This window comes from Xiphophorus hellerii, chromosome 2 (genome assembly GCF_003331165.1).
Source record: "Xiphophorus hellerii strain 12219 chromosome 2, Xiphophorus_hellerii-4.1, whole genome shotgun sequence".
NCBI lineage: Eukaryota > Metazoa > Chordata > Actinopteri > Cyprinodontiformes > Poeciliidae > Xiphophorus > Xiphophorus hellerii.
This window is the reverse complement of record NC_045673.1, coordinates 23,322,607-23,336,813: the sequence shown is the minus strand read 5'-3', so window position 1 is coordinate 23,336,813 and position 14,207 is coordinate 23,322,607. Positions and strand designations below refer to the sequence as shown.

The 14,207-nt window shown below is 38.7% G+C and overlaps 1 protein-coding gene across 4 annotated transcripts in view; it reads left to right on the top strand.

Annotated features, from left to right (window-relative positions):
• The window catches only part of plxnb2b (plexin b2b), a 155,158-nt gene that overhangs the window by 128,173 nt on the left and 12,778 nt on the right, over window positions 1-14,207 (top strand). For all 4 annotated transcript variants that reach the window (XM_032589018.1, XM_032589002.1, XM_032589010.1 and 1 more), the window contains 9 exons: window positions 515-712; window positions 1,773-1,952; window positions 4,591-4,727; window positions 5,845-5,945; window positions 6,284-6,513; window positions 8,155-8,336; window positions 10,853-10,919; window positions 12,385-12,531; window positions 13,613-13,769. In XM_032589018.1, the coding sequence (XP_032444909.1) occupies window positions 515-712; window positions 1,773-1,952; window positions 4,591-4,727; window positions 5,845-5,945; window positions 6,284-6,513; window positions 8,155-8,336; window positions 10,853-10,919; window positions 12,385-12,531; window positions 13,613-13,769 (1,399 nt within the window). The remainder of the gene's footprint in view (window positions 1-514; window positions 713-1,772; window positions 1,953-4,590; window positions 4,728-5,844; window positions 5,946-6,283; window positions 6,514-8,154; window positions 8,337-10,852; window positions 10,920-12,384; window positions 12,532-13,612; window positions 13,770-14,207) is intronic.

Genomic DNA, 14,207 nt, shown 5'->3' with positions numbered 1-14,207 from the left:
CACTTTAAGTTTTATATATGACTTATAAGTCATACAAATGAGCCTGAAGAAGAATTTAAGTGTTTGAATTTATGTGAATTATGGCACACCTTTACCTTGTAAAGGTAAACTGTGACGGAGATTGCTGTGGTTTTTTTCAGTCCGTTATCAAAACAATCAGTGAGTGACAGAGTATAAAAAAAATCTAACTAAAAGAAGTTTAATAAAGCGCTGAAATGCCGTTGTGACTGTGATTTGTGCCTCATCAGAGGCAGATGCTGCTCTCTGTGGCAGATTGGAGTCTGAATGATTTCAAAGACGTGCATAATTTTATCCTCTTTACTGTACAAAAAACTGCAAAAAAACCCAACAATAAAACAAAGGCCTTTCAACAGCTACTATTTGCTTTTTGATTCTCTAATCCCAGTCAATAGCTTTCTGTTCTCATACTGATGTGTTTTCATTTGTGTCTTTTCTTCCTCATTAATTTTGTTCATGTCTTTTTTTCAAAAACTACCACGCTAAAACAACTCAGGAAGCCCACGAGAAGAACGACACGGTCATCCAGTTTCGGTCTCCGACGGTGAGCGGCTCTCAGAGCCAGGACTTCAGAACCTACATCCAGCTGGACAACTGGGTGATGGAGCTCAAGCCCTTCAAGTACTACGCCAACCCCGTCTTCGAGAACGTGACGAAGAAGGTCATTACCGAGACCAGCATCATCATCGTCAAGGTGAGCACTCGCTGCACCGACTCCCTCCCTGTTTCGTTTGCTTGAAACAATTAAGAGAAATTGCTTTGTTATCTGACATGAGAATTAAAATGAAAAGGGGGGAAAAAAATTGCTGAGTTAACACAATGTGACACATTAACATTACTTGGCAGCTACTAGCCTTCTCGGCTCTGTTGCGTATAAAAGCTATGCAAATAACAGAGCACTTGTTATCTGTAAGTGTTGGTTGGAAAGGATGAATGCAAATTAGTGTTACAGTTAGCAGACCTTATAGAAATATAAGAGAATAGCTTAGGGAAAAAAAAGGTTTTGGCCTCTTTGTGGTATACTGTTAGGGATTACAGTATTTAAATAAAAATGAATGTTTTATGTGGTTTAGATTAAGAACGAGATTCAAGTCATTCTTTAAATATACACAAATGTTCATGTCTTCAGATTTTTTCCTCATAATTACAAAGACACTTTGGACCTCCTAGTTGAATATTTTCGCATATCTTATTCCAATTTTAAAATGTTTTATTTTAAACTCTTAACTAGAAAGTTTAAAACAGAAAAAAACTGAGTTGTCATTGTTATAGTGATTATACACATTGTTCAGTTTACCTTTTCTTACTCCAAGAAATCATGATAAAGCTAACAGTCCTTGAGTTAATGTTTTGAGCTAAGATCAGAATAAACATGAGAGCTTTTCAATTATTTTGTTGCAGTTTACGTAAACCTCCCTTGTATTAAAATTATAGGAAGTTTGACTTGTTGACTTCTAAGTGATTTGATTTGACAGAACTGTAAGGTTGATTTTCTTAAGTGAACAACTGCTTGTAATTATGGCTCCAGCAACTATAATCTTAAGAATTTAAATGACTTCTAATTACTTTTCAACCCTTAAACAGAAAGGGACTGTTAGAGTTTCTCTTTTCACCCCTTTCTAATTAAAAAGCCTAGAATAATGCTCGCTCTGCTCTTTACATCATTTATCTAATATTGGTAATTTTTTTTTTTTCTCTCTCCCAACCTGTTCGGTCTCAACACGGTGAGCGTTTCTGTTGCTCTTCTCTTGCAGGGTCGAGGGTTCTCCAGGGCGATGACCGCCAAGGAAGCCCAAGCATTTGTGGGGGACGTTCAGTGTCAAGTCAACACGCTTCAGGACGACAAGCTGTTCCTGGACCCACCTTCCAGTAAGCCCCGGGCCCGCTCCAGACGGCAGCGCCGAGACACCCGCCCTGAGCTGCTGGACCTGATGGTAAGAACAGATAAAGACCAAGAGCTGAAAGCATGGAGGAAAAGTCCAGCATAATGTAAAACTACTGTGCAGTATTTTGATTTGCAGGCAAATATTAAAATAAATAAACGGGACAAATTCAAATTGTTGGTTTGAGAGTTAAATATGGTCTGAAGTGCTTATTTTTTGGACTTAAATTATTTGAAGGAAATAATGAGTTAATACATGAATATAACTATCCAAAATCTTGTTAGGAGGTCAAATAAGCAAAAATGCCCTCAACTGTTTGGTGTGATTATACTGATAGTTACTACATAACAAGCATGAAGTGGCTTGCAAAATTATTCATACCACTTGAACTTTTCCATGTTTTTGCACATCACAACCACAAACATAAATATATTTCTGCATAAAAGACCAACACACAGTGGTTGTACAATTGTGAAGTAGAAAGAAAATTACTTTTTCTTTCTACATTTGACAAATAAAAAACTGAAACTGAGAGTCGAACTGTATGTACTGTAATCTCAGTAGAAATACAGCTGCTCTGTGACGACCTCACAGGTTGAAGAAAACATTATGCAACAAACAGCATCACGAAGCAGACAGGTCAGGGATAAAGTTATGGAGAAGTTTAAAACCGGCCATTTTGCCATTTTGTTGTGCACAAATTCACCCTAACTCGTACAAAATGACACCTTTTCACTTACTGTAGAGGTTTAATATTTGAACCTGACAATTATTTGAAAACAAATTGAAAGCAACGTGCATTTTAATAAATAAATGTACACTCTTTGTCCACATTGTATGAGGATATTTCCTGTATGAACTTGACACAGGCTCTCTGTGCAGTCTTTGTAGCTACAAACTATAAAACAGAGAATGTTCTTGGCAGTGGAGTGGAAGTAAGTAAGTAAGTAAACTTTATTTCTATAGCGCTTTTCACAGACCAGGGTCACAAAGTGCTGCACAAAGTGTAAAAAATAAAATAAATTAAAAGCAACATACAAAACAATAAAACACAGTATTAAGCTAAAAAGCAAGTTTAAAAAAGTGGGTCTTAAGTTGTTTCCTAAAAGTGTCTATACAATCCAGAGATCGAATGGTACAAGGTAGCTCATTCCAGAGGCGAGGCGCCACAGCTTTAAAAAGTGTAAATGAGAAGAAAATCAAAAAGTACATGTCCCTCAAATCTGCACTAAGAAACATTATTACTTGAGTAAATGTTCGTTGCAAAACTCCAGACCTTTATGCAGAGGTATAGAAGAAAATAGCTATTCATTATGAGTATCGGCTGTGGTTCTCTAGGCATGTCCTCTATGCGTCTTGAGACTTTTTCTTTTTTCCTTTTCTCCAGCTAAAGAATTTCTCTGTAGCTACAGGCCCCTATAATTACATTTAATTATATCCAACCCACAATTGTGATGAATAGAGTAATCTCTCCCATGGGTAGTACCTAAAAGTGAGCTATTGTTTCATTTCTGCGGCTGTTCTGTGCGGCATAGTTAAGGAACATGACTGGACTATCAATAGTACAAGATGCGCGCAGTAAAGAAAGGAGAGTACACTGGGATCAGGCATAACATTATGATCACTGACAGGTTAAGCTGCACCGATGATCACTTGTTCATAGTGGTACCAGTTACCGAGTGGGACATGTTGAGCTGCGAGTGAACATTTTATCCTCCAAGTTCTGTTATGAAGAGGAAAATGGACAAGAGTAAGTATTAGTTTTGTTCTGATAAGAAGGTGTCAGAAGATACTGTGCATCCCAGTTTATAGTGCTGCTGTTTTGGCAGCAAATGGAGATCATAATGTTATCCTGAACAATTTTACGTGTAAACATTTGTCTGCTTTTAAAAGGAAACAGTGGCCACTTCACAGCAGCAGTTTTGCATGCACTTTGTATGTCTGTTGCTGATTGTACAAAGAATGGGCAATATGGACTTAAAATGTTCTCATGTTTTGTGGCATTTTTTAGTGATAAAAACTACAATAAAGTCTTCTTATGGAAATATATTTCACTGTTTACCATCATAAGCACCCCCTACTTCTCTAAAAGTAAAACTTACATTATTGAAAAGGCCATTTACTTTAGAACCACCAAACACCACACAATAATTATGTTTAATCACCTATTCAGATATATTGATATTTGTTGATGATCTTATTGTACCAACTGTAAAGAAAGTCACTTTAACAATCCCAACTGTCCTGTCAGTTTTTGGGGTTTAATGTAGGGTTTTTCAGTTTAATAATATTTTTTGTTTCTACATTGTAATTAGCAAAGCAATAATTGTTTCCTCCCAGTTTGTACCGCAGGCGTTTTACGGATTGGTCACAGCAGTTTTGTGTAATTGCAATTAGATTTTGGAAGTGTCACCTTCAATTATTAAAATAAAATGTATTAATTTACGTGATATATTTAGTTACATATATTTTGTTGAAGGTCAATATGTAGAACACACTGTCTTTCTGCCGGTGTGAAACCGATCTTGTTCATTTTCTCACCAATAAAATGGATTTCAGCTGAAATAGGAGCAGAATCACATTTGTGTATTTGCGTGTTGCTTTGCACGCTCTCTGCCACCGACTGTTTCTGGGTAAAATGTGCTTCATTCTATACATTGTAAGAGTTTTCCACTGTGTTTATCCACAGATCAAGTTTGGAAAGGGAGAGTGGGTAATCGGCTCGGTGCAGTATGAAAAGAAGAACGATTTGTCTCTCTACATAATCATCCCTGCAGTTATTGTGCCCATGCTGCTCATCATCATCATTTCAGTCTACTGCTACAGGTGAATCATTCTCACTCCCATGTGGTAAAATGCAGTAGCCGGGATTCAGACTATTGCTTATTTAATTATAAATCAGAATTTCAGAAATGTTGCCGTATAGTACGGAGCTAAAACGGACTCAATGTTCACACGTGCACAGAACGATTCACAAATGCAATGCAAGATTCCACACTTGTACTTTTGATGGAAACGCAAATGTATCTTGAGTTACCTTCTGCTTCTGGTCTGTGAATTTTGCTTCATTCGTGTGCGAGTTAAGAGACTCCCCTGACTTGACTCAACCCACAAATGTCATCTTTTTAACAGGGAATCAGATATCTTCCTTATTTCAGCCAATCATAAGAACACACCTCACGTGGAGGGTGTAACTTGTGCATGAGCCAATCATATTAACCCATTTCAACAGCGCTGTAGCCATATTGAAGTACAGACAGTTCACAACTCAACATGGCTTAAGGCAGCAACAGTGAAGCAGCAACATATTTAGCTATTTATCCACATGTTATGAGAAGTTTTTAATTATGAATGTTAATTAGTATAATTGTGCAAGCTAACAAGCTATGTAAGAGGGGCTGCACTACCAAGCTGTGCTAACCACAAAGTTGAATTTCTTGTAATGAAGCCAAACCGAGGTAGCAGCTTGGGATTTTGTAAAATTACTGACCCTAGAGCTTTCCTCAGCCCCAAGATAATAATAGCGTTGGTTTTAAAGTTCTGGTCTTTATATGATCACTTATTAGAGCAAGGTAATAATTCATTTAAAACACTTTTCATAAACACAAAGTGATTATTTTACTTATCCTACAAGGCTGAACATGCTGCCTGCCAAAATATGTGCCCCCCTCTAAAAAACAGGAAGATGTGAACATTGGTGCGAGCATTGGAGTAAAAATTGTACGTTGGCGTTAACGACAAGGTGGCAGTGCCGGGGCTCCCACGGTCGCCACAAGTTTGTAACAACGTTGAGCTACGAGGGCCGCCAACGCTGCTTGTGTTTGCATCAGAAATACACATGGCGAGACTGTTTTAACGCCATCGTACAGCGCAGTTGAAATGTTTTATTGGACCTAATGTTCAATGCATTTACATCTTACCTCTCCTCTTTGTATGCGTTTAGGAGAAAGAGTCAACAGGCCGAAAGAGAATATGAGAAAGTCAAGCATCAGCTGGAGAACCTGGAGGAGAGCGTTAGAGACCGCTGCAAGAAGGAGTTCACAGGTAATACGAAACCAGCTGCTAATTCCCAGCAATGTGATTAATGTCTGATGAAGAGTACTGTGCTTCATTGCTGTGATTATATATCTTTTCCACTGCAATTAATTCAGCTCTCCCTCTTAGTATTGTTCTGTCATCAATATGAGAAGCAGTTTAGCAAAAACGGTTATAAAAAGCGGTCTTTTAATGGGGAATTGATTTTTCCTGGAGGGTTTTTTTTTTCTATGTCTCTAACAACATAATTTAGACAGATCAGCAGTGTACAAAGGAAACAGAAAACAAACCCCACTGCTTATTAGGTAAAAATACAGTCATTTTCATTTTGTTGTTGCATTTTGCAGACCTGATGATTGAAATGGAAGACCACACGAACGAGTTGAGCGAGGGACGAATCCCCTTCCTGGACTATAAGACCTACACCGACAGGGTCTTCTTCCTGCCGTCTAAAGATGGAGCCAATGACGTGATGATCACAGGGAAGCTGGATATCCCGCAGGCCCGGAGGGCGACCGTCTCGCAGGCGCTCAACCAGTTCTCCAACCTTTTGAACTCCAAAACGTTTCTGATTAATGTAATTATACCAAAAATTACTTTCCAACAGACTAGAGTGGTTAGTTTACCACTTTAACCCAGATGCTAGGAGTTGGCTCTACTTTTTATTCCAAGTGGTTTGCTATAAACATTGAAAGGAGCTGCTAGGATTTTTGCTTGATATTTTTATACTTCTATAAACTTGGCGAGGAACGGACATGTTAGATGGATCAAGACTAGGAAAATTAGACTTATTACCTTGGATTATTCCAACATTATAATCTCAAACTAAGTTCTTACTCCTGATAATGTTTTACTATATTGAATATTAAGTGTTTTAGCGTTTGTGAAATTTAGGACTAACTCTATTTGTTGTTTTTCAGTCGTTCTATCAACACACACTCTCTGCACTGCACACTTTATAATGTTACAGCACCATTTGACTCGTTGTGTTCATCAAAAAGGATAAAAATCTACAGTCTGCATTTAAATCTGCATCTCTTGCTCATTTTCATAAATTTAATTTCAAAGGACAGACAGTGGTTATGCCACCTCTGTGGCAGTACAAACTTGCAGCAAGCACAGCTGAAGTCGTGCATTTATAATGCAGTTGTTTATGCGCAGACAGCTGCAGAAACACTCACCATTTGTTCCTGTGACAGTTTTCATTTGGAAGATCTCTTACCCGCATTTATCTCTGGTGTTATTTTACGGGCGTGTTGGATAATATCTGCAACTTTTTCTTTTCAGTTGTGTTCTCGCTTGAAGCGCCTGAACATTTTCAGGTCCACGTTTGAATTTATGATATATGAAAAAGAGTGTAAAATTAAAGGAGTTACGTCGCCGGCAGAACGCTGAACTTTGGGTATCTACGCATACGACGATGACAAAATGATTATTGGCAGTGTCAATAGGTGGATGGTGACATCAGAGAGGAAGAAATCAGGATTGTAGTTTGGAGTTTAACCCCCAGTCTCCATGTATTTCATCACAGTGGTGAATTTCCTCTGGCACCAAAAACTAATTAAAAAGCTTTTTGGTCAATGTTATATATATTGCTATTTATAAGCCTAAATCATTTAAGCATCACTTTTCACTATATTTTTTGTGCCATGAAGTTAATATTCATATTAAACTTTGATTCAGTTTGGCACCTTCTATCTATATTGCTTTTGAAAATCCAGCTTAACTCCTTTCACTGTGTTGAGAGTGAATATAGAGTCTAATTTAAAGTCAGACTGCTGGCCTTTAAATTGAAGGCTGTCATGTTCTACATGGTGATGCGGCATCAGAATAGCAGAAGACTGAGCTGGGAGATACGTGTGAAGCTTCCTATTAATCCAATATTGCTGGCACAGAAACAACCTCCGAGGTGTTAATGGTTGGTGTGGGTGTGTGTGGGTGTGTGTGCGTGTGTGTGTGTGTGTGTGGGTGTGCGTGGGTGTGCGTGTGGGTGTGGGTGTGTGTGTGTAGGGGGATTCTTCTCCCACTAAGTGGGATCATTTCTAAGCCACAATGTTTTTACAGGGCAAAACTAAAATTACCTTGATGATTATAATTTTCACTGGCATTAGTCATCTGATAATTTAAAAGCACATCATGCAGGATTTGCTTGAGCGTGAGTAACCCTCATTGCGATCACTAATTCACGTCATCCTCCGCCTGTGTCTGCGTGTTGCAGTTTATCCGCACCTTAGAGCGCAGTCACGATTTCAACGCCAGGGCCAAGGTGTACTTTGCCTCCTTGCTTACCGTGGCCCTGCATGGGAAGCTGGAATACTACACGGATATCATGAGGACATTGCTGCTGGAGCTGATGGAGGAGTACGTCAACAGTAAGAACCCCAAGCTGATGCTGCGCAGGTGAGTGAGAACCAACTTCACGCGCTGCTTTTCATCAAATTTCGAAGCTGACCTTTTAACTTGTGCTTTCAGCAGCTCAAATTTTACACAAGTAAAGTATCTTTCGTTTGACAAGATTGCTTTCCACCACATTTATTCAATATTTTTTAGTAGTATTCTCCTTTTTTCCCCCCTGTAGGGTCAGGAGAACAGCGAATAGGTCGATGTTAGCTGTTCTCCTGCTTAGTCAAACTTTTTCACAGGTCATTAAAGGTCTTCGTGCTGAAGCTCTATAAGGCGTCTCTCCATTTCTAGACTTTGGCACTGATCTCATCGGACAGTTGAGGCGGACTGGGAATCGGCTCAAGATGCATGGGACTGTTTCATTCTGGTGCCATATTTTCGGTTGAATTTTGCACTCACTACTGTAGTCCTCTTTGAACGAGCCAGACTGCAGCTCAGTCTATTCCAGTCCTCCTCCTTCTGTTCTTCCTTCTGTTTTTCTTTTTCGTCCTTGGAGCCCACCGCAGTCCCCACAGATGACTGTTGTTCATTTTTAGCATCTTTGATAAGGTCTAAAATGTTATTTCTGACCAGATTATCACTCTTAAAACTCACAATAAATCTACAAATAACATTCATCTTTTACCAAGAGTTGTGCTTTAAAATATTTAATTAGAAAATGAATTATATATAATTGAAACAGTTTGAAGGTAAGAATACACACAGTTCTGGCCAGAAACTTACTTTAGTCGTCATTGATAGAAATATCTAGTGTAGATTCTCACTCATTAAGGACAGGACAATCCTAAGTCAGTAGAATTGCTTCTATTTTTTCTTTTTTTCTTTTTTTGAAGATGTTTCAGCTGTCATCCAAAAAGTTTCTTCAGTTCTCCAACTTGGTTTGAACATGGCTTATGAATATTATTCAGAACAATTAAACAACAAAGTAGCAATTTGAACATGTAAATCACTCGCTCAAAGTTTATGTTGTTGTTTAACGATCTGAAAAGATTAAGTCAGATTTAATCTTTCTAACACCTACTCTGCAACTCTGAGTCTTCATCTAGGTGGGGGTTTTTTCTTTAGCAATTTTTCACCTGTGACCAAAACAACTCGCATCGTTCGGGATATGTTCCGACTGTTGAACAATAATGTGAATATTGTGATGAATGAAGGGTTGGACCAGCAGTGACTTGCATGTCCTAATTGCCCCATTAATGACTTAAAAGGCACTATCAATGTTATTGTTCACACTACAATTTATTATCTTGTTACTTCCAGAATATTCAGAACAGAAGAAACCTTTTGGATGAGAGGCGAAACATCTTAAAGGATAAAAAGATGTCAGGTTGCCTTGTACTGGAGCACTTAAGAATGTCAGGGATGACTGAGTATCTACACCACACATTTAACATAAATGTCATGTCAATTACAATAAACTTTGCAAACAATAATAAGCTTCGCAAGAGCGAATTTGGGACTTTTTCTCCAACCCAACCATATATACTGTATATGTATATATTGGAGAGAAAATCTGCAGTAAATACAAACTGTTATTCTTATTTCTGAATTTCACTTAAATTGCGAGTTGTAAAATCATCCCACCTTTGCAAAAGGATCATATTAAAATGCTCAAATAAAAAGTAATGTGACGCACACGCCTGTGATGATATGACGTAAACCTGTGACCAGAACTATCTGATTTTCATTAAAACATTCTCAAATACTGCTTTTATTTAATAATTTTGACTTTAAAATCTTAATGTTTTCCCCTTTTTTTGACTTTGCTAACTAGCTTAGACTTTTAAAATTCTTCTGCTGTTTAAAAAACAAACAAAAAAAAGGTGACCTAACAGATTTCTTTGAAATGCATCATCCTCGGTGCAGTCCAGGCTGTTTGTTTGTTTGGTGTAACGATGCCATCAGTGTCAAATCGTCTCCTGATTACACAACAGTCGCTCATCGCCTCTGAGACGGGGTTATGTGATCCGAACTATCTGCTGTGCTGAGGCAGGCAGCGACGAGCTGCAAGCACACATCCTAATTATTCCCCAGTGGAGAAGCTCGTTATGTTGATTAGGCCATTGTACAAACACAGGCCCTTCTTATACGCGAGGCATCTAATTAGGTATGCCACAAGTTAACAATGGGTGTCACCCGCCCGTCAAGTGACCGCCGACACGAGATTTTGATTAAAATATCTTGACGCTGATTAGCTGTTCAGAAAACGCTGAAGGGTTTCGGCATTTTCAGGAGCACATAATGGAGATGTGTGCTGTTCCGTTTTATTTATCCTTGATGTTGCTTTCAGTGGTGGTGATTTATTTATTTATTTTTTAAAGAGTTAGTTGATCGATCTGGAACTCGCATAACATGCAGAATGACCCTCATGTAAATAATTGAATCTGTCCATGAAATTTTCACTCTGATCTGCCATCCATCCCAATGCATACGTTCATTTGTCCGCGCGTGCATTTCAAATTAAAACTGATACTATTTGCAACTTTGATGTTTTCATCTCATCTGTTTTTCAGATCAGAGACGGTGGTGGAAAGGATGCTTTGTAACTGGATGTCCATCTGCCTTTACCAGTTTTTGAAGGTAGCAGGATTTATGTTTGGCACCTTGGAATCCATTAAATCGGTTTTGATGACTGAGGAGGTGAAGGCATATTAATTGGTCTTCGCATCATCAGGAAAAGGAAAAAAAAACAACACAGTATTAAAAATCAACTTTCAGTCACTCCTCTGCAGCACGACAGGAGCAAAAACAGCAATAAATTAGCATCGCCTGCTGCTATATGAGCAGGAGGGATGGAGGATAAGTTCCAACAATTTTTCATATGTGTGCTTATTAAACGAGGCATAGATCTGAGGTTACATCTTTTTCAAGACATAGTGAAGATTTTTGTTATAAATGTTAACCAACATCAGCAGCTATGATTAACATGGGATCATTCTGGGGATGTAATTAATACCTGAGGAGCAGTAACTTAGTGATTTTGGTTCAAAATGAAATATGTTCCTTTTTGATCAACTTACATGGTGTTTTGCTCTGTTTTTATCTAAATAAAAACCCATGTTGGTGATGAACTTTTACATTCTTACTAAACAGAAAAGATATGCACTTTGACATTTGAAATAAAGCTTATGGATACTCTTAACAATAAAAGGGAAAATATTGTTTTGATGAGAACATTGCAATCATCAGTGATGTTTGACAAACAAAATTAAACCACTGGTAAAAACAGGCTTGTTAGCCTTTAAAAATAAAGCTTATAAATAATGTTAAATATAGATTTCCATATCTGTCATGTTGTATTGCAATTGTAGGTTCTACGTTACTAACGGCATAATACCAGCGATAAAAATGGGATTACTAACGTTTCAAAATAAAACCTAAATAATTCATAAGTTACATTGCTGAAGTGGGTTCTATATTAGTAATTGAAATTTAGCCATTTTAAAATGGAGCTCATACATACTCAGTAAATTTTTAGTATTTCATAGGATAAAAAGTTGCAAATGTTGGTTTTTACCTTACTTGTTTTTTAAACCAGAGCATGTCATTCTTTCAAGATTGTGCGCTATAAAAGATAAGCCTCAATATTTTATAGATAGTTATTATACAAGTATGTTCTGCACTACTAATTGAACTAAAGCAGTGATGTAAAACGGGATTCTTTCAAAATAAAACTCATGCCGAAGCTTCAAAATGAAATCCTCAATTTTTTATTGATTGTAAAGCTAGGCCCCACATTACTAATGGATCCAAGCCATTCTTGAAAAAGTGATTATTAACCTTTCAAATTAAAGTCCCCCGATACTTTTCAAAATAAAAGTCATGCTTTTTCAGGCTTGAGTTATTACCAGGGTAAAGTCCAGATTAATAATGAGCTTTTTAAAGAAAACAACCAGGCATTCTCTGGTTTGATGTTTGTGTGAATGGTGTGAGTTTATCTTGTGAGTCGTCTGACAACGATTAACTTCCTAATAATAACAACAGAGAAAACCTCCCCTAAGTGTCGTTTTGTTCCTGTGCAATTGTGTGTGTGTGTGTGTACTAGGACACCGCAGGCGAGCCCTTATACAAACTGTTCCGAGCCATCAAGCACCAGATTGAAAAGGGGCCTGTGGACGCCAGAGTTAAGAAAGCCAAGTACACCCTCAACGACACCGGCCTGTTGGGCGACGATGTCGAGTATTCTGTCCTGGTGAGATAAACTCACACACACATTTCCGCATACATATTCGGAAACCCTGTCACAAAGACTGCACACACACTGCTTTCTGAATACACAGTGTTTCATGCGTGATGGGCTACAGAAACATGCTCACAACACATGCTCTGTGGTGTTGCCATGGTAGCCATACACAGGAACAAATCTTAAGGTGACAAGCCTGCTTTCATGTGACATCCATTTCCAGTTGCCAGTGTTCTCATTCTTAAAAGAGAGAGAAAAAAACCCATCCCTGGCGACTCATTCCAGTATAGCGGTAAAATGTGTGGTTTAGGTGAGCACTGAACAAGTCAGAACAAGAATGGAGTACAAGCCCCTTCGGCGACCTTTCCTCGACCTTGCCACCTACGCGTGCTCTGCATTCGTTTGGGCAGCTTTCAGGAGTGGGGGGGGGGGAGGCCTGCACCTTTCATTTTAGTATTGTGTTTCAATAATGGACTCTAATCTGAGCACAGCTGTTTTCTGTTAAAGTCAGCACAAACAAAAAGACCCATGGGTAATGGCGTCGTCGAGGACAATTATCAAATTAGGCTGAATTACACGTCTCCCGTTGTGATGGATCGCCTTCTGTGATTAAATTTCACGGGGAAGGGAGAGGCACAGGGTGAAAAAAAGACTAAACCAGTTGGATTTTGCAGGCAGATGCCCCACTATCTGCCTGCGAAATCTTTACCTCTGCCTTCAGTCCGCAGCGTGTTCACGTCAAATACAGATCAGTTTTATGAGCTTTCAGCTGTGAATTTCTTTGCTCCCTGTCCACTGATTGGTCAGTTATCTCTAATAGCTGGCAGAGTATAGTAGGTGACGTGGGTCAAGGTTTTCTCCAGCTGAGTCCTGGTCATTAGCCAGCCAAGGTGACAAAAGTCATGTCAGGTGTCAGTGCAGCATGTGTGTATGTGTGTTGAAATGCCCAGTTGCCATAATGGTAGCATCCCAATTGGCTGCAGATGTGGACATTTGTCTGCATGCTTTTAATTCTCAGTACTCCATGGTGGTACACATGCTGTCTCCGACTCGGTAATGATGTGTATATATCTGTGTGTTTACCTGTCAGACCCTGCAGGTGCTGGTTCAAGGTGAGGGTCCAGATGTGACACCCGTCAAGGTGCTGAGCTGTGACACCGTCTCGCAGGTGAAGGAGAAGATCATAGAGCAAGTATACAGGAACCTGCCTTACTCCCAGAGACCCAAGGTTGACAGCGTCACTCTGGGTAAGTAGAGAAGAGGCACTAATGAGTCCTGTAACACGGTGCCCTCTTGAGCTTATGCACATTGGTCATGTCACAACCACAAACCTTGACCAACACACAGTAGCTCAGAGTCGTGAAAAAGAAAATGGTTCTGAATTTTTTTTTTCTTGTAGAAATAAAAATCTCAAGTGTTTCAGACATTTATATTCAGCCCCATAAAGAAAATTACAACTTACCGTAGTGAGTCGTCTAAAGAGTCAATAACGTCCACCTGATGTTTATTAGAGAACATTAGTGAACAAACTTTATCATGCAGACCAAAGCCACGGCAGACAGGTCACAGTTGTGGAGAAATTTAAAGCAGGTTTGGTTATAAAGCTTTGAACAACTCGTTAGCACTATTTGGGTAAATGCAGAATAATCCAGGAAATATATATAAAAACAAAAATTAAGATTGAG